Source organism: Budorcas taxicolor, chromosome 12, assembly GCF_023091745.1.
Source record: "Budorcas taxicolor isolate Tak-1 chromosome 12, Takin1.1, whole genome shotgun sequence".
Classification (NCBI taxonomy): Eukaryota; Metazoa; Chordata; class Mammalia; order Artiodactyla; family Bovidae; genus Budorcas; species Budorcas taxicolor.
In genome coordinates, this window is record NC_068921.1 from 12,468,374 (window position 1) to 12,489,992 (window position 21,619).

The 21,619-nt window shown below is 41.1% G+C and overlaps 1 protein-coding gene across 1 annotated transcript in view; it reads left to right on the plus strand.

Moving 5' to 3' along the window:
• Positions 1-21,619, plus strand: part of DGKH (diacylglycerol kinase eta) — a 200,385-nt gene that overhangs the window by 69,716 nt on the left and 109,050 nt on the right. The window contains exon 3 of the mRNA XM_052650123.1: positions 20,173-20,283. Coding sequence (XP_052506083.1) covers positions 20,173-20,283 — 111 coding nt within the window. The remainder of the gene's footprint in view (positions 1-20,172; positions 20,284-21,619) is intronic.

Sequence of the window (21,619 nt, forward strand, 5' to 3'; positions counted from 1 at the left end):
CCCTGGTCAAGGAAGACCCCACAAGCCACAGAGCAACTAAGCCCATGAGCCATGACTTCCGAGGCTGCGCTCTAGAGCCCTCCAGCCGCAACCAGCAAAGCCCATGTGCCCGGAGCCCTTGCTTCACAAACAGGAGAAGCCCCCTCAGCGAGAAGCCCTCACACGGCAACTTGAGAGTAGCCCCCACTCACCACAGCTAAAGGCCTGTGCACAGCAACAAAGGCCCAACACAGCCAAGAATAATTGTAAATAAATAATAACGAGGATGTTTTTTAATATATCCAGACATTTCAGAGCCCTTCTCTAGGCATGGGGAAACTGTGGTTGCTTCATTATGTTTCCCTGGGCATGTATGGTCTCCTGATTTCTTAGGGGGCAGACCTGATCGCTTCCCGGGGTTTGTGCTTATTGCAGCATAACACACTTTTATTTGACAGGTTACGTTTTTTCCTTTTGGGACAGGGAAGATGTCAGGAATTGTGGTGGAAAGCCTCTTCTGTCACTGTGTTGAACACAGCAGGATGAAAAACTGCAAAGCCACGTACAGGGCCACTTGAGAGTTTTCTGCTTTACTTGACTTAACAACCTCTTATATGCACAGTACTAGTAGGTATACACCAGAAATACACCCATGTATGATGGATGGCCAGACTACATTTTTCTCTCAAAATATACAGCCCAGACAACCTCCAGCCAGAGGGTGTGTGTATGTGTGTTTCTCTCAAAATATACAGCCCAGACAACCTCCAGCCTGAGGGTGTGTGTATGTGTGTGTGTGTGTGTGCGTGTGTGCATGCTAGAGGATTATGTGCATATGTGTGTTGCATATAAAGGTCAACAGTTACTTCTGGAAATTTTCTTTTTTTCTTTTTCCAATTACTCATTTACATTTTATTTTCTTTCCAGTTTTATTGCGATCCATGGCATAGAACATTGTAGAACTTTAAGGCACCCAACACAATAATTGTATATATGTCTATATAGTGAAATGATTACAGTAAGTTTGGTTATCATCCATCACCTCTTTACCATTTGTTCTCCTGTGTAACAAAAGTTCACTGTGTCACCTAAGGTTTTTTGGTAAGATGCTTTTCACTTTCAGCTTTGTTTTGCAGGTTATATTCTTGATTATTTATTCCTCTGCCAACAATCCTTTAAGATATGAACTTACCAAAGAGCCCTCTTTGCAGGCACAATAATTTCTTCCTTCAGGATTACCTCTACTTTTGTTACCAGAATTCTTTTTGAACGTTACTTATCTATCCAGATTAGATCTCTTGATTATACTGTGAGTTCTTCTTTTCTTTTCCCCCAGAAATTTTCTTTTCTAAAAAATATAAATTTATTTATTTTAATTGGAAGCTAATTACTTTACAATATTGTATTGGTTTTGCCATACATCCACATGAATCCACCATGGGTGTACATGTATTCCTCATCCTGAACCCCACTCCCACCTCTCTCCCCACCCCATCCCTCTGGGTCATCCCAGTGCACCAGCCCCGAGCACCTTGTCTCATGCATTGAACCTGGACTGGCGATTCATTTCACATATGATAATATACATGTTTCAATGCCATTCTCCCAAATCATCCCACCCTTGCCCTCTCCCACACAGTCCAAAAGACTGTTCTATACATCTGTGTCTCTTTTGCTGTCTTGCATACAGGGTTATCGTTACCATCTTTCTAAATTCCATATATATGCATTAGTATACTGTATTGGTGTTTTTCTTTCTGGCTTACTACACTCTGTATAATAGGCTCCAGTTTCATCTATCTCATTAGAACTGATTCAAATGTATTCCTTTTAATGGCTGAGTAATACTCCATTGTGTATATGTACCACAGCTTTCTTATCCATTCGTCTGCTGATGGACATCTAGGTTGTTTCCATGTCCTGGCTATTATAAAGAGTGCTGCGATGAACATTGGGGTACACGTGTCTCTTTCACTTCTGGTTTCCTCGGTGTGTATGCCCAGCAGTGGGATTGCTGGGTCGTATGGCAGTTCTATTTGCAATTTTTTAAAGAATCTGCACACTGTTCTCCATAGTGGCTGTACTAGTTTGCATTCCCACCAACAGTGTAAGAGGGTTCCCTTTTCTTCACACCCTCTCCAGCATTTATTGCCATAGACTTTTGGATAGCAGCCATTCTGACTGGCATGAAATGGTACCTCATTGTGGTTTTGATTTGCATTTCTCTGATAATGAGTGATGTTGAGCATCTTTTCATATGTTTGTTAGCCATCTGTATGTCTTTTTTGGAGAGATGTCTGTTTAGTTCTTTGACCCATTTTTTTGATTGGGTCATTTATTTTTCTGGAATTGAGCTGCAGGAGTTGCTTGTATATTTCTGAGATTAATTCTTTGTCAGTTGCTTCATTTGCTATTATTTTCTCCCATTCTGAAGGCTGTCTTTTCACCATGCTTATAGTTTCCTTTGTTGTGAGAAGCTTTTAATTTTAATTAGGTCCCATTTGTTTATTTTTGCTTTTATTTCTGATATTCTGGGAGGTGGGTCTTGGAGGATCCTGCTGTGATGTATGTCGGAGAGTGTTTTGCCTATGTTCTCCTCTAGGGGTTTTATAGTTTCTGGTCTTATGTTTAGATCTTTAATCCATTTTGAGTTTATTTTTGTGTATGGTGTTAGAAAGCGTTCTAGTTTCATTCTTTTACAAGTGGTTGACCAGTTTTCCGAGAACCACTTGTTAAAGAGATTGTCTTTTCTCCATTGTATATTCTTGCCTCCTTTGTAAGATAAGGTGTCCATAGGCGTGTGGATTTATCTCTGGGCTTTCTATTTTGTTCCATTGATCTATATTTCTGTCTTTGTGCCAGTACCATACTGTCTTGATGACTGTGGCTTTGTAGTAGAGCCTGAAGTCAGGCAGGTTGATTCCTCCAGTTCCATTCTTCTTTTTCAAGATTGCTTTGGCTATTCGAGGTTTTTTGTATTTCCATACAAATTATGAAATTATTTGTTCTAGCTGTGTGAAAAATACTGTTGTTAGTTTGATAGGGATTGCATTGAATCTATAGATTGCTTTGGGTAGTATACTCATTTTCACTATATTGATTATTCTGATCCATGAACATGGTATATTTCTCCATTATTAGTGTCCTCTTTGATTTCTTTCACCAGTGTTTTATAGTTTTCAATATATAGGTCTTTTATTTCTTTAGGTAGATATATTCCTAAGTATTTTATTCTTTTCATTGCAATGGTGAATGGAATTGTTTCCTTAGTTTCTCTTTCTATTTTCTCATTATTAGTGTATAGGAATGCAAGGGATTTCTGTGTGTTGATTTTATATCCTGCAACTTTAAAAACAATACAGTAGCTTATTTTTTCCTAAGGATAAAAGCAAAATGATTTCACAAACTTGTAGAATAATAAATGCCAAGATTGTGTTGTATGACTATAAATATCATTATGTTAAATGGATCTTATCATTTGTCTCATAGTTTTTGAGCTGTTTTTTATGCAGCTGTAGAATTCTTCTGAGTATCCCAGAATGTGGCAGTTGAGCTGGTTAGGTTCAGGAGTACCTTTTCAAAGTGCCTGGTCATACGCAGAGAACAGACTTGTGGTTGACAAGGAGGAGGAGCAGGGAGGGATGGATTGGGAGTTTGGGATTAGCAGATGGAAACTATTATATGAATACATAGCAGGGCTCTACTCCATCTGCCTCCCGATGCAGGAGACGGTTTCAGTCCCCCGGTTGGGAAGATCCCCTGGAGGAGGGCATGGCAATACCCACTCCAATATTCTTGCCTGGAGAATCCCATGGGCAGAGAAGCCTGGTGGGCTACAGTCCATGGGGTTGCAGAGTTGGACATGACTGAGCAGACCCTGTAGGCCAGGGAACTATATTCAATATCCTATGATAAACCATAATGGAAAAGAATATGAAAAAAAATATGTATAACTGAGTCACTTCACTGCACAGCAAAAAAGAACACAAACATTGTAAATTAACTATACTTCAATAAATTAAAAAAAATAAAAACAAAGTTTATGATCATATATTCTGATATACCAAACTGCTTGAGGACAACTGCTTCAAGTGGTAGTTTATAAAATGGGAAATGTTTCATGACTTTGTAATTTGTAAATAGAGCACCTACATCACCTTATTAAAGTGAAAATGAAAGTCACTGTGTCATGTTCAACTCTGAGATTCTATGGACTATACAGTCCATGGAATTCTCCAGGCCAGAATACTGGAGTGGGTAGCCTTTTCCTTCTCCAGGGGATCTTCCCAATCCAGGGATCAAACCCAGGTCTCCCGAATTGCAGGCAGATTGTTTACAGCTGAGCCACAAGGGAAGCCCAAGAATACTGGAGTGGGTAGCCTGTCCCTTCTCCAGCAGATTTTCCCGACGCAGGAATTGAACTGGGGTCTCCTGTGTTGCAGGCGGATTCTCTAACGACTGAGCTATGAGGGAAGCCCTATCACCTTACTGGGTTATTCTTAAATACTAATTCTGGGAACACACGCTGTCTCTATTCTTCTATAAGCTGAGACTCACCTCCCTGGCTACATTATCCTCTGGCAGTAAGAGTGCAGAGTCCTAACAACTGGAATTCCCAATGTGCTCGGTTATTAAAGCCAAATGACTCCTCCCACCTTTGCTGGAGCAGAACAAGCAGGGGTGGAAAGAGGGCAGAAGTGGTGCACCAATGGGCTCCACATACAGAGGAAAGGCCTTCCCGGGTGGCACTAGTGGCAAAGAACCTGCCTGCCAGTGCAGGAGACAGAGGAGATGCAGTGCGACCCCTGGGCCAGGAAGGTCCCTTGGAGGAGGGCATGGCTACTCACTGCAGTGTTCTTGCCTGGAGAATCCCGTGGACAGAGGAGCCTGGCGGGCTACAGTCGAGAGGGTCACAAAGAGTCGGACACGACTCATGCATGCATGCGTGCATACGGAGGAAAGGATTGCTTTCAGTGTAGAGATGCAGTACTTCCTATAACTGTATTTTAGGAAGTTTCTTGCCCCCACTTTTTAAAATGTTTGAAGTTAAGTAAGAGTAAATGATTAGACTGAGTGGAATCAGTTAAAGTGCTAAGATATCTTTTAAGGTTTTATACAAATTTTTATACTTAAATATTTACGAGAGTTTATTAAACCTGACTGATAATCGTAATCACAAAAAGAAATTTTCCTTTAAAAAATTAATTTAAAACATTTTAATGGTATATTTTAATTAATTGAATTAATTGAAATTTTAATTAATATAAAAATTAATTTTTATATTGCTTTACAATATAGTGATGGTTTCTGCCATATATCAACATGAATCAGCCACAGGCATACACATGTCTCCTCCCCCTTAAACCCACCTCCCACCTCCCTCCGATCCTCCTCCTCTAGGTTGAAAGATAATACGGATGATCCTATTGGCTGGGCAGCAAAGAATGCACAGACATAGAGAACAAACTTTTGGTCAAAGTGGGAGAGGGAGATGGTGGGAAGGCTTGAGAGAGTAGTATTGAAACATATATATTACCAAGTGTAAAATGGATAGCCAGTGGGAATTTGCTGTATGATACAGGAAACCCAAAGCTGAGGCTCTGTGACAGCAGAAGTAGTTTTTAATATGTGTAGGTTCCTGTGTCCTACTCCAAATCTATTGAAGCAGAACATCCCAGATGAAATGTAAGTTGGTGCAGTCTCAATGGAAAATAGCATGGAGGTAACTTAAAAAACTAAAAACAGAGCTTCCATGTGATCCCAGCAATCCCACTCCTGGGTATATATCCAGGAAAGACAAAGACTCTATATTGTGAAAAGTTTCATGCACCGCAGTGTTCACAGCTGCACTGTTTACAGTAGTTGAGACATGGAAGCAACCTAAATGTCCCTCGGTAGATGAATCACTTAACATGTGGTGTATATACACAATGGAATGTTCAGTTCAGTTCAGTTCAGTTGCTCAGTCGTGTCCGACTCTTTGCGACCCCATGAATCGCAGCACGCCAGGCCTACCTGTCCATCACCAACTCCCGGGGTTCACTCAAACTCATGTCCATCGATTCGGTGATGCCGTCCAACCATCTCATCCTCTGTCGTCCCCTTCTCCTCCTGCCCCCAATCCCTCCCAGCATCAGGGTCTTTTCCAATGAGTCAACTCTTTGCGTGAGGTGGCCAAAGTATTGGAGTTTCAGCTTTAGCATCAGTCCTTCCAGTGAACACCCAGGACTGATCTCCTTTAGGATGGACTGGTTGGATCTCCTTGTAGTCCAAGGGACTCTCAAGTGTCTTCTCCAACACCACAGTTCAAAAGCATATTACTCAGCCTTAAAAAAGGATGAAACTTTGCCATTTATAACAACATGGGTATACTCAGATGATATTATGTTAAGTGAAATAAGTCAGAGAAAGACAAATACTGTTGTGATATCACTTGTGAAATCTAAAAGCATAATAAAAGCAAATCTGTATTCAAAACAGAAGCAGACTCACAGACATAAAACACAAACTTAAAGATATGAAGTTGAACAAACTCTGAGAGAGAGTGAAGGACAGGGAAGCCTGGCATGCTGCAGTCCATGGGGTTGCAAAGAGTCAAGACATGACTTAGTGACTGTACATGCACATGCTTACCAAAGGGGAAAAGGAAGTGGGAGGAACAAATTAGGAATATGGGGTCAGCAGATACAAACTACATAAAATAGACAAGCGATGAGGATTTACTGTATGGCACAGGGAACTATATTCAATATCCTATGATAACCTATAATAGGAAATAATCTGAAAAAAAGTATAACTGAACTACCTTGCTGTACACCTGAAACCAACACAATATTGTAGATCAACTATTGTTGTTCAGTAGCTCAGTCATGTCTGACTCTTTGGAATCTCATGATCTACACCACGCCAGACTTCCCCGACCTTCACCATCTCCTGAAGTTTGCTCACAGTCCTATCCATTGAGTCACTGATGTCATCAAACCATCTCATCCTCTGTTGTCCCCTTCTCCTGCTGCCTTCAATCTTTCTCAGCATCAGGGTCTTTTCCCATGAGATCAACTATACTTCAGTTTAAAAAAGTCCCACATGAACTGAGACTGTTCATGTCTATAAAGTTCTCCATGTGATTCAGGTGATCAGCCAGATTTTAGAATAATAACTGGTGTATCTGTTAGGGCTTAATGTATATCAACTTTAACAGAGATTTCCTACAGAATTCAGAAGGGGAAAGAGGAATATAAGGCACAAAACCAAAGGGTCTGGAGTTAAGAGGAACTGAGGGAAATTTGGAGGCTGATAGAGAAACCAGGCATTAAGCAATTGAATAAGCAGCTGATAAAAGAGATTGACAGACTGAATCAGAATGACAGTAGTTGGCTAACCTTCCAAAGTCATAAGACGATGGGCAGTAACCATTCATCATAAGCTTGGGCATATTTGTGGAGAAAAATAGTTCTTATTTTATAATCAGGCAAAAACTAGAAGAGCTAATAAAAGAAAAAAATGATGCTGTCATAGAAGGCACATACATTAATGTGCAATCTTGTGATGAAGATGGACTTCCTCGTTTTAGAGATGGACAGCAGAATTTGGACCTGTGTGCTTTGCATTCTACCTTTCAAGCCAAATTTTGTCAGTTTAACTGTTGGATAAAATAGGGAATGATAGAAAGTTTATTGCAGATAATCACTGATATATACATTTTATAGATATGTGCTGGATACCGTTCAAAGACAAAATTAATTATGATGCAGTAGATGGTCTCCTTGGTGTAAAGGCTTCCCTCGTGGCTCAGGTGGTAAATAAAGTAAAGGCTTCCCTGGTGGTTCAGGTGGTAAGGAATGCGCCTGCAGTGCAGGAGACCCGGGTTTGATCCCTGGGTCAGGGGGAGATCCCCTGGAGAAGGGAATGGAAACCCACTTCAGTATTCTTGCCTGGGACATCCCAGGGACAGAGGAGCCTGGGGGGCTACAGTCCTCGGAGTTGCCAAGAGTCGGACACAACCGAGCGACTAATACTGGTGGAGTGAATGGCAGTGAATAAAAGCAGACTGGCTTTCAATTTGGGGGAAAGCAAACCCCAAGAGAATAGTCAGCAACTAAATGCTTAAATTTGCTGCAGGGACATGAGCAAATCAGAAAGATGGCTGCAGAGTAAAGCCCTCTGGATCTGGTTCTCAGCATGCCGTCAAGCTGCCTGCCAGGCTCTCCCTTAAAAGCTCTCGGTGTGTAGTTCATGTTTCCTGTCAAAGGACTGAACATCCGTCTTCACCTCACTGATTCATTTGTGCAATTAAGAACTGTTCTCTGTGCTGGGAACCATGATAAAGCGCTGGCACTGCAGTGGTGAATAAGGTGGGCCTGGCCCTGCTCTAACTAATAGGGAGATTAGTTTGAGGGTAATTGAATTTTGAAGAGCCCCTGGCACCAGAGTGGAGTTATCCAAGAGCAGTGGTCATCATTTTATAATTCTTACTGGTAAATAAGACTGATATTCTAAGAAGTAAAGCAATAATACTATATAAGAGTTGTAAAGTCTGCTCCATTATTAAATATAATTTCATGATTGATTTATTTTAATGTTTAGAAAACTAGTATGCATTTTGGGACTGTATACTTTATGTAGTTAAACCTGATCTTTTGGGGATAATTTCTTTAAATGTAAGTTCAGAAATGGTGTATCTTTTTATTTAACTGTGTCAGTCCCACTTAAAATACTTTTCCCAGAAGTATGGCCTGTTAAAAGAGTACCTTGCTTATGAAACTTTGTATGGCATTTGGAAGTTTATGAAAGATATTTATGCTATATTTTGTTTTGTCCTAGCAACTCTGAGGAATGCAGGGCAGGCGATATTTATCCTTACCTTACAGATAGGAAAACTTAGGGTCACAGATGTTGTCACTCATATGCAGTCACAAATACAGTAAATGGAGCCAGAGATGGAACTCAATCCAGGGTTCTTTTTTCATTTTTTAATATTTTTAATTTATTTGGATGCACCGGGTCTTAATTGTGGCATGTGGGATCTGTTACAGTTCTCTGACCAGAAATCAAACCTGGGTCCCCTGCTCTGGGAGCACGGAGTCTTAGCCACAGGAGCGCCAGGGACGTCCCAAGGGCTCTCATTTAGGAGTCAGGCCTATCTCTTTTGCCCTTTCTGACACTGTATTGACTTGCTGGAAAGAAAATTTGAAATCTCTTTCTCTGCTGAATTCCTCAAGATCTGAGAAATATGTTTTAATCCTTTAAATTTCTTACTTTTTGTTTCTTAATTATTGAATAAATCTGTTAACATACTCATTATTTTCTTAGTGTCAAGTACATGGTTATATGTGTAGATTGGAAAAATAAATAAGATACAGAGGAGCGAGACAAGAATTTTTTATTTCACATGGTTAGTGCTACGTGTGTGTGTGTGTGTGTGTGTGTGTGTGTGTGTGTGTGTGTTGCGCTGGGTGCACCCAGGGTATGATGGTGACCTGAGCCTTGGAGGATGATAGGATGGAATGGGAGGTTTCTAAGAAAAATCAGAGGAAGGTATTATGAGTAGAAGGAAATGCTTGAGTAAGAGCTTGGACACAGAGATTCATGGAGGATTTGGGGGTTCACAGGTACTTCTCTTCTCCTCTACTGTGGATGAATTTAGGAGGACTGCTGAAGATGAAACTGTTAAAGAAGGTGGGTCATTTACGGAAGGAAGAGTCTCTGCCTAGCTCACAACTCTGGATTTACACTGTGGGTCATAGGAAACCACTAAACGTATTAAACCAGAGTTTTGCAAGATCAAAAAAAATTTTTCCCCCATGGGTAATTCTGTCCACAGTGGGAAGAATGGACTAGTGGTGGGAAAAATTGCTAGTATGGAGACCACGTAGGGTACTGTGGAGTTCAGAGGAGTGAGAGAAGCTTGAACTAAGGCAAAGGCAGGAGTGGAAAGGGATGGAATGAAAGATAAGATCTGTTCTGTAATGAATAACACTTATCATGGAGCCTAAGGTGACTGATGACGATATCTTGTCATACCACCTTTTAAAGAATTACGTATCTTTTCCTATCCATTGTTTCACATATCGCAGTAGCACATAAAGATAAACAGATATTATTTCCACTTAAAAGTTAAAGTCTGTAAAACTAAAGAGGCTTGCCGTTTAAGGAAGTCTTCTAGACTCATTGATGTTCTAGGTTCTGAACAGGTACCCTGTACACAGACAGCTTTCCTGGATCTTACATGACAAACGATATGGCAGCAAAAGTATAAGACAAAGAATAATTCTCTGGGAGAGTGAAGTAGACAGGGAATTAGAAGGAGATCCTAGTTTTATTCCTGGGTTGGGAAGATACGCTGGAGAAGACTGTGTACCCACTCCAGGATTCTTTTTTTTTTTTTTTTTTAATATATCACTCTAGTATTCTTGGGCTTCCCTTGTGGCTCAGCTGGTAAAGAATCCACCTGCAATGTGGGAGACCTGGGTTCGATCCCTGGGTTGGGAAGATCCCCGTTAGAAGGGAAAGGCTACCCACCCCAGTATTCTGGCCTGGAGAGTTCCATGGACTGTATAATCAATAGGGTCTCAAAGATTCAGACACGACTGAGTGACTTTCAGAAGAAAGAAGTGATTACATACAAAATATACAGTGGTAAAAATTCTCTTGACCTATGTCTTCGTCTGTTCAGGCTGCTATAACAAAAATGCTAAAGACTGCCAAAATAAACAATAAATACTTATTTCTCACAGTTCTGTAGTCTGGGAAGTCTAAGATCAGTGTCCCAGTAGGGAGAGCCATCTTCTGGCTGGGGCTCTGGGGTCTTTTTTGTAAGGGCTTTAACCCCATTCACACGGGCTCTACCCTCTTGACACACGCGTTTGTGCTAAGTTGCTTCAGTCGTGTCTGACTCTGCGACGCTATGGACTGTAGCCCCCCAGGCTCCTCTGTCCATGGGATTCTCCAGGTAAGAATACTGGAGTGGGTTGGCATGCCCTCCTGCAGGGGATCTTCCCAACTCAGGAATTGAACCTGCATCTTTTTAAGTCTCTTGCTTTGGCAGGCGGGCTCTTTACCACTAGTGCCACCTGGGAAGCCCCTCTTGACACGGTCTCCTCCCAAAGGCTCTACCTGCTAGTACCATCACACTGGGAGTTAGGATTGCCCTCCAGCATTTAGTCCGTAACAGCCCACATCTCCTATCACAACAAATTGTATTCCCATTCCCTAGGAGAGAAGTTAAGGGGTCATGTTGGGACAAGACGAGAAGCTCAAGATGCTTCTGGAATTTTTGAAGGCATCTGTAAAACATGAGTCATGACTGACATTTCCCCTTTTCCACATCAGACTCTTCACCACGCCTATGTGGTGTTTCCCCCAAAGCCAACATATGAAAATGTACATTTATCAGATAAATCAGGCAGGAACAGATTTTCCAGAGATTCTTAGCTTTATAAAAAGGCTCACTGAATGGCTGTTTATAAAGCTGCACTCTCCTCAGGACATCAATGTAGTAAGTCCCCAAAGGAGCTTCAACTTTTGACACAGAGGTGTTTCTGAAATGTTAGGTGAAATCCTGGAGCACTCGTGTGTATAATTTAAAAGAGAAATTACTTGTGTTTGCTTTTAGAAAGGGGTGTGAAATGAGTAATTCCACAGCTTGAAGACGTTGGACTGCAGAAAGCCAGATAGAAAAGAGATCTTAAAACTTTTAAAGCTTATTTTTTTGAAACATTTTTTTGCAAAGCCAATTCGTTTGACTTTTTGGTTTTAATATTTGGAAACTGGGTTATTGGATTACTATTGGGGGGTCTGTGGCTTTCTTGATTTTTCATGAGGGTCAAATAATACTAAACTAATATCTGCTAGATTATGTAATGAAAAGTGAAAGTCACTCAGTCATGTCCAACCCTTAGAATTCCAATCTATGGAATTCTACAGGCCAGAATACTGGAGTGGGTAGCCTTTCCCTTCTCCAGGGGATCTTCCCAACCCAGGGATCAAACCCAGATCTCCCACATTGCAGGTGGATTCTTTATCAACTGAGCTATCAGTTTATGTGACCAATGGCTGTTAAATGAAAATGTTTCTAAGCCCTTTTTTGAGGGAGGGGAGAGTTTATCCCTTATCCTAGAAATTGCAAACAACAGAAAATTCTAATATGTATTTTTAGTAGATTTAAATAATAGCTCTCTGGTCATAACTATTTATTATTTCTTTTACCAAATTCAGTTTGTCATTCTACGTGAACAGTAATATTGAATATATTAAATATTGTGTTTTAAAAACCTTCTTGTTTCTTCATCTGTTTTACTCATTATTTTGAGATTTTTCGAACCACATAATTTTTCTCTGAACCACACTTATATGATTATATTGGCTGGAGCTGTTGCAGATTAATCATTTTTGTTATGTGCCTTCTTTCATGAGAAGTGTTTGTTTAACTCTCCATATATAAACAGAAGTTTATTTTGAGGATTAACTTTCATGTGAAAAACTGCCTCCTAGTTAAATCTTTTTAATCACATCTCTAGGAAAGTGAGCTAACTTTAGATGTTCTTTTTTCTTTCTTCAAGAATTTAAAATTGACTGTTTGTATATTATAACATAGAGAAGTTTATAAATGCATGAAAATAAGGACTATATCTTACAAATCTCTGTATTCTCCTCAGCCTTACACATTGCAAATAAATCCATGCTTGTGCAGGATTGAAAAAATACATAAAGTCAAATGGGACAAGACATAAATGTGCTTTGAAAGTGACTGTGTAAAGAGCATCTTTAAATTAGCAATGGTCTTAAAATCAGGATAGACAGATATTTTCCTGCCCTCTGACTGTCTCTCCCCAGCCCTTCATGCAGGGATGGCATTTGAGCCCCGTATACACTTTTTTGTGTGTTGTATCTGATGTTTTTTGGGCTTCCCTGGTGGCTCACATGGTAAAGAATCCGCTTGTAATGTGGGAGACCTGGCTTCGATCCCTGGGTTGGGAAGATCTCCCGGAGGAGGGCACGGCAACCCACTGCAGTATTCTTGCCTAGAGAATCCTATGGACAGAGGAGCCTGGCAGGCTGCAGCCCCTGGGGTTGCAGAGTCAGACAGGACTAGCGGCTGAGCACTACTGTTTCTATACACAGTAAAAAGGAGCAGGCTCAGGTGTGCTGAATGCCGGCACCCAGAAAGTCATTTATAGCCTCTCTTTTCCATTTCTACTGTTTTCTTTAAAAGACAAACTTATATACCATTTTACACTGTAAAAGTTAATTGGGGATTTCCCTGGTAGTCCATCATGAGAAACGCTGGGCTGGAAGAAGCACAAGCTGGAATCAAGATTGCTGGGAGAAATATCAATAACCTCAGATGTGCAGATGACACCACCCTTATAGCAGAAAGTGAAGAGGAACTAAGCCTCTTGATGAAAGTGAAAGAGGAGAGTGAAAAAGTTGGCTTAAAGCTCAACATTCAGAAAACGAAGATCATGGCATCTGGTCCCATCACTTCACGGGAAATAGACGGGGAAACAGTGGAAGCAGTGTCAGACTTTATTTTTCTGGGCTCCAAAATCACTGCAGATAGTGATTGCAGCCATGAAATTGAAAGACACTTACTCCTTGGAAGGAAAGTTATGACCAACCTAGATAGCATATTAAAAAGCAGAGACATTACTTTGCCAACAAAGGTCCGTCTAGTCAAGGTTATGGTTTTTCCAGTGGTCATGTATGGATGTGAGAGTTGGACTGTGAAGAAAGCTGAGCACCGAAGAATTGATGCTTTTGAGCTGTGGTGTTGGAGAAGACTCTTGAGAGTCCCTTGGACTGCAAGGAGATCCAACCAGTCCATCCTAAAGGAGATCAGTCCTGCATGTTCATTGGAAGGACTGATGTTGAAGCTGAAATTCCAGTACTTTGGCCACCTGATGTGAAGAGCTGACTCATTTGAAAAGACCCTGAAGCTGGGAAAGATTGAGGGCAGGAGGAGAAGGGCACGACAGAGGATGAGATGGTTGGATGGCATCATCGACTCAATGGACATGGGTTTGAGTGAACTCTGAGAGTTGGTGATGGACATGGAGGCCTGGCATGCTGGGATTCATGAGGTCGCAAATAGTCGAACACGATTAAGCGACTGAACTGAACTGGTAGTCCAGTGGTTAAGACCTCGCACTTCCAGTGCAGTTCTATTCCTGACTGGGGAATGAAGATCGCATATACCGCCTGGCATGGCCAAGAAATAAATAAAATAAAAGTGATTTTGGTTTAACACCTATGAAGGTCTTAAAGTGTCAGTGAAGTGAAAGTCACTCAGTTGTGTCTGACTCTTTGTGACCCCATGGACTATACAGTCCAAAATTCTCCAGGCCAGAATACTGGAGTGAGTAGTCTTTCCCTTCTCCAGGGTATCTTCCCAACCCAGGGATCGAACCCACATTTCAGGCGGATTCTTTACTAGCTGAGCCACAAGGGAAGCCCCTTAAAGTGCCAATGAATGTGTTAATTGGTGACGTTGTTAAAATATGGAGAACACAGTCTTTGCTCTGTGAACGTCACAGCCTGATGGGACCACAAACAGGCCACTCAGTTGTCAGAGGTGCCATTAAACAGGTAGGAGAAAGATGCATTCGATGGGCAAAGTGGAGGTATTCACTTTTTCCTATCGGGTGGGGAAGCCTTCCGGGGCCGTGGCACTGAGTCGGAGTCGAAGTGATTAGGAGCTTTCAAGACAGTCAATTGTGGGGACTTCCCTGGGGGGTCCAGTGGTTGATAAGTCTGCCTTCCAGTTCAGAGGATGCGGTTTGATGCCTGGTGGGGGGCTAAGATCCCACATGCCATGGGACAGCTTATCCCTCCTGCCACAACTACTAAGCCCTCACCCCTCGACGAAGATCTTGCCTGCGGCAGCTGAGACCTGACACAGCCAAATAAAAGGATATTTTATATATATATATTATATATATATATATATATATATTTTTTTTTTTAAGACAGGTGATTGAGGAAAGGACATTTAGGGCAGAGGGAGGAGCCTGCAAATGGGCAAGTGGGGGGTTTGGAGAGCATCACACAGGTGTCTTTTCTGACCCATATAGAAGTTTGGATTTTATATTGCAGGCAAAACAACAAAAAAGATACAGATGAACTGATTTACAAAATAGTAAAATAACCACAGACATAGAAAACTAATTTATGGTTACCAAAGGGGAAAGAGTTGGGGAGGGATAAATTAGGAGTGTGGGATTAAAGTATACATATTTCTATGCACAAAACAGATAACCAGCAAGGACCTGCCGTATAGCACAGGGAACTCTATTCCATATCTTGTAATACCCTATAAGGGAAAAGAGTCTGAAAAGGAATTGGTGTATGTATAACTGAATCACTTTGGTGTATATCTAAAACTAAGACAATATTGTAAGTCAGCTACACTTCACTTAGAAAAAACCAGAAGGACCCTAAGCAGCAGCATATTGTTATTGGGCTTTCATTTTAGAAAATTACTTTAATAAACGTGGAGAAGAAATATTAGGTTACTTCTGCTGTTAAAAAAACAGCCTTATAGAACATAAGTAGACTAAACGTTAATTTTTCTTCCTCATTGCCTTAAGCAACTTCACAAAAATCTGAAAACACCCACGTTTTAGCCTTTGAATTGCCAAGAGGTTTGTTCCCTACGTGAGTTATCTCTCTCTGGCATTTCAAGATTTTTGTGTTTGGGTTTAAGAATGTCGACTTTCTACCCTGGGCTACAGCAGGGCAACTCATCACTGAACTCTTCCTTATTCCTACCCTTTCTCTCTTAATCTTTTTTTTTTTTTTTTGACATTAAATTATTTTTCTAACAGTGGAAACATTTTGTATTGGGGTTAGCCAGTTAACAATGTTGTGGGAGTTTCAGGTGAACAGAGAAGAGACTCAGCCATGTGCACTTGTAGCCCTTCTCCCCCAAGCCTGCCTCCCACCCAGGCTGACACAGAACGCTGAGCAGATTTCCATGTGCTCGGGACTTTGGCACGGTCGTGTACACACTGCTGTATTTAAAATGAATAACTGACAAAGCCCTGTTGCATAGTGCACGGAACTCTCTCAGTCTTTCGCACCTAGTTGCCCAAGGCAAGTACTTACCCGTTCTCTTGGTTCCTTTCCGTCTCTTGCCCTTCATGTCAAGAGGGTAAGGCTGGTAAGGTAAAGTAAGAAGGTAAGGCTGGCAAGGCCAGTAGATTCTGCCTCCAAACCAACAGCTCAACTTTCGCTACTCCTGTCTGTCTCAGTGATGCCACAGTCCTAGTTCTGTCTTCCCTGGTCTCTCCCTGGGACTCCTACAGTCGCCTCCTAAAATTGGTTCTCCCCTTGCTTTCTCACCCATTTCTCCGTCTCTTGCTTTGGACAGCTCACTAGCTTTTTGCGCTGAGAATAAAAAGCTAATGCCCCTTGTGGCCAGCATCTGCTGGCCCTTGGCTCCCTTCGCTTCATCTCTTGATACTCTGCTTCCATTCCAGCTGTTATTTGCTCTCTCAGTGGCCTGGAAACACTTACTCACTTCTTCTGAAAAGCTTTTAAAATACTCCCTGAACTTAATAGCATCATGATATCATAGTAACACTTGCTGCCATTTATTAAATATTTTCTGTAATCCACATGGTGTGCTAAGTGCTCTTGAGCCATTATCTTGTCATTAAATTAGATGCGATCAGCTTGTGAAGTTGGCATTATTATGCCTGGATTTTAGGCGAGGAAATAGGAGCACAGAGAACTGAAGTAACTTGCCCAGATTTATATTGTAGTGTGTAGTGGAGCCTGGGCTGAAGGCTGTCTGTCTGATTCTAAGTCGGGCTCTTTGGTACCGAAGATACAAAAATGTCTTGTTATCATTAAACTTCAATGCTCTCATAATTCCTGGAGGACCATCTGAGAGCAAGCTCTAGGGGGAATCTTGTAATGAAATTGAAAGTAAACATTAGTAAGACCTAACTACCCAATTAGAGGAAATAAACTTTTCTCAAATTGTTATGTCCTGTTGATAATAAAAGGCAATAATAATAAAAGTGTAAAAGTTGGAAATAAACTCTGGAGTCAAACAAACATGAGTTTAATCTCAGCATCTTCTATTCATTCATACAGACTTCCATATCATGAAAGTGAACTGAAAGTGAAAGTTGCTCAATTGTGTCCGACTCTTTGTGACCCCATGGACTATACAGTCCATGGAATTCTCCAGGCCAGAATACTGGAATGGAACCCCTCTGATCCCCTGACCCAGGGGATCTTCCCAACCCAGGGATTGAACACAAGTCTCCTGCATTGCAGGAGGATTCTTTACCAACTGAGCCACAAGGGAAGCCCAAAAATACTGGAGTGGATGAACACAATAAATACAATAAATTACATTACATGATGGACTTCCCGGGTGGCACAGCAGTAAAGAATCCACCTGTCAGTGTAGGGGACACAGGAGACCAGGATAGATCCCTGATCGGAATGATTCCATAGAATAGGAAATTGCAGCTCACTCCTGTATTCTTGTCTGGAAAATTCCATGGACAGAGGAGCCTGGCAGATGACAGTTCCTGGGGTCACAAAGAGTTGGACACCACTGAGAACTCACGCACACACATTGCATTATATGTTACAAGATAGGAAGTACTTTGTGTGGGGAAAGTAAGATCAAGATGGAGGGAAATGTGAAGAGTATGTTAAGTAGGTCAGTGAGGTGGGTCTCATCGAGAAGATCAGAGACTTGAGAGAAATGAGGGAGTTGATCAGATGGATATTTGAGGGTAGAACCGTCTAGGAGGAAAGAATAGGTGGTGTTCAGTACTGAGGGTCGTACACGTATGCCTACTTAAGAGAAATGTGCTGTTGTGAAGGAGGGAAGGTGACCAGGTGAAGGAGAGGTACTAGATGAAGTCAGAGGGGTTCCAAGGATGCTGGTGGTGGCAATAAAATGAACTGATATACACATAAAGCACCTGGTGCAAGGTGTGGCCAAGAATCATAGAGGCCCTGCCCACCTCTCCAGCCACGTCTTTTGTTGCTCCCTGTTGAAAGCCCTACCCTGTGTTTATAATCAAAAATTCTATGAAGATTCTCCAAATATCTGTGCTGATTTAAACTTTTCTACTTTTGCACACACCTAAAATACGCTGGGAAAACAGCAGTGGCCACAGAACTGCAACAGGTCAGTTTTCATTCCAGTCCCAAAGAGGAGCAGTGCAAGAGGATGTTCAAACAGTTGTGCTCATTTCACATGCTAGCAAGGTTATGCTCGAAATCCTTCAAGCTAGGCTTCAGCAGTACATAAGAACTGGAGAGCTTCCAGATGTAGAAGCTGGATTAGAAAAGGCAGAGGAACCAGAGATCAGATTGCCAAGATTCACTGGATCATGGGAAAAGCAAGAGAGTTCACAAAAGCGTCTACTTCTCCTTCATTGACTGTGCCTTTGACATGAGGATCACAGCAAAATGTGGAAAATTCTTAAAAAGATGGGAATACTAGACCACTTTACCTGTCTCCTGAGAAACCTGTATGCAGCTCAAGAAGCAACAGTTAGAACTGGACATGGAATAATGGACTGGTTCAAAATTGAGAAGGGAATATGACAAGGCTGTATATTGTCACTCTCCTTATTTAACTTCTATCTAGAATACATCATATGAAATGTTATGCTGGATGAAGCACAAGTTGGAATCGAGATAGAAATATCAACAACCTCAGTTAAGCAGATGATACCAGTCTAATGGCAGGAAGTGAAGAGGAACTAAAGAGCCTCTTCATGAGGGTGAAAGAAGAGAGTGAAATTCAACATTCAGAAAACTAAGATCATGGCATCTGGTACCATCACTTCAGGGCAAATAGAAAGGGAAGAAGTTTAGCAGTAACAGATTTTATTTTCCTGGGCTCCAAAATCACTATGGACAGCAACTGCAGCCCTGAAATTAAAAGACTCTTGCTCCTTGGAAGAAATGCTATGACAAACCTAGACAGTTTATTAAAAAGCAGAGACGTTACTTTGCCAACAAAGGTCCATCTAGTCAAAGCTGTGGTTTTTCCAGTAGTTGTGTATGGATGTTGAGAGTTGGACTATAAAGAAGAGCACCAAAGAATTGATGCTTTTAAACTGTGGTTTTGGAGAAGACTCTTGAGAGTCCCTTGGACTGCAAGGAGATCCAACCGGTCAATCCTAAAGGAAATCAACCCGGAATATTCATTGGAAGGACTGATGCTGAAACTCCAATACTTTGGTCACCAGATGCGAAGAGCTGACTCACTGGAAAAGACCCTGATGCTAGGAAAGATTGAGGGCAAAAGGAAAAGGGGGCGACAGAGGATGAGATGGTTAGATAGCCACTAACTCAATGGACATAAATTTGAGCAAACTCTGGGAAATAGTGAAGGACAGGGGAGCCTGGCGTGCTACAGTCCATGGGGGTCATAAAGATTGGACAGGACTTAGTAAATGAACAACAACAAAAAACCCTTCCTTATTCTGATAAACTCCTTCAAGACCTACCTAAGGCTGTCCTCTGGGAGGATGACATCTTTGACTCCCTCTGAGGCAGAGCTTTCTTTTCTGAACCGTCATGCACCATACTTTGTATATGTGTTTGTTGCAGTAACACATAGTTGATGATAATTGACATTTAATGAGCACTTCCTATGTGCCATGCAATTAATCCTTTACATGTTTTAAAGATTTATTCTTGACAACAGCCCGGAAAGGTATGTCTTGTTGTCATCTTCGTTTTATAGATGAATAATTAAAGGCAGAAGATGTTTATTGATTTGCTTAAGATCATCGAGCTACTCAGTGGTGTCACCAACAGTCGATCACAGTATTTCTGGCTCCAGAGCTTATGCCTTCTTAACCATTGCATTTGCTGTAGACCTACCCTTCCATCATTTATTAAGTCTTTATAGAAGTACACACTTGAAGAGGTACGTGTGTTCATCACTGTGTTGAAAGTACTAGTTTTGTGTATGTATCTTCCATACTATTTGTGACTGCTTTGAGGGCATGTCAGATTCACGTTTGCTACTTGGAGCTTTGCATATGTGTTTCCGTGGTTGAATGGTGAGAGTAAAATATTTTCTCCTGTAATTTGCAAAACATGAGAAATAATATTCAAAATGTTAATGCTAGTGCGTCATTAATTTTGAATGTTACTTGGCTTTGAATTTCATCTTAATCATGTTGTGCTTCTGCTTTTCCCTAGACCAGTATTAAAGAGGGACAGCTGTTGAAGCAAACCAGTTCCTTCCAAAGGTGGAAAAAGCGATACTTCAAACTTCGAGGTCGTACACTTTATTATGCAAAGGACTCAAAGGTAATTTCAGAGAATGCTAGAGAGCTGTAGATGGTTCTGTAAACTGTCTTTGTCTTGGGGCTTCATATAGCATTACTGGTCTAATTCAATATAAATATGGTTCATCTTGGACCAGATCACAAGGGGGTCTGTTGGAGACAATTTCATGTGATGTCCCCTAAGGACAATCTTATGGCAAGGTTCTAGTGTAGTTTTCTTTCTTTTTCCCTTCCAATTGAGATGAACAGTTAAATGTAACTCTATTAGATATAATAAAGTCTAGAGTTGAATTCCCCCCTTTCTTGCTAATTTTTACCTTATAAATCTTTTCCTGTACATGAGAGAGGATTTGCTATAGTTGCTAAGAATTCATACTCTGATTTTAGACAAGAGTTCATATCCCAGTTCTAACATATTCCACTGGAGTGGCGGTGAGCAGCATATTGTGGAGCATATTCCAGTGGAGTGGCAGTGAGCAGCATATAATAATAAATATTGTTACTATTTAAATAATGAAAATGAAGTGCTCATGTAATACCAAGCTCAAAGCAATCATTCAGTTAGTCTAGCAGTTAGAAATAAAAATCATAGTGAAATAAAATCGAGGCTTAAATAATTTTTATAAAATAATTGAATGAAATAAGAATGATGTAGCTTTGGAAGAAAAAATGATAATGATGACCTTCCACTTAAAACTGATACTTTACTCTTCCTTCAAAAATAAAATTAAGATGGGTGCCCTCAGTAGACACTGGAGCCCCACCCAAGTGGCCCCCTGCCCTGTCAGGCCTGGCAGACACCTTTGACCATCACTCATGTTGCCTCAGAGTCTCCTGCCGCAGGGGCCATCCACACACATCAGAGCATCCTTCACAGTTGCAGCTGGGCCTTTCAGGCAGCCACATTGGGGTCCAACCCTGCAAACAAGCACATCCTCAGAAAGTACTGCCAGGCTGCATCAGGAAAGCAGATGCTACCCACCAAGGGGACAGTCCTTGAGCATCTGACCCTAGTAACCGAAGGAGACAACATTATGGGGACCAGCCATGCTACACAAAGCCACTCTCAAGACCAGGAGGCAGAGCTGGTCTACCCAATATGTAGGGAAAAACCCAAAGTTAGACAAAATGAAGAAACAAAGGAATATGTTCCAAACAAAATAAGAAGACAAACAGAAACGGAATGAAATGGAGATAAGCAACCTTCCAGATAAGTTGCTCAAAGTAATGGTCATAAAGATAACTCACTGAACTCAGTAGAATAGAAAAGTGAGAATTTCAACAGAGATAGAAAATATTTTTTAAAAAAAATCAGAACTGAAGAATACAATAACAGAAATGAAAAATACACTAGAGGA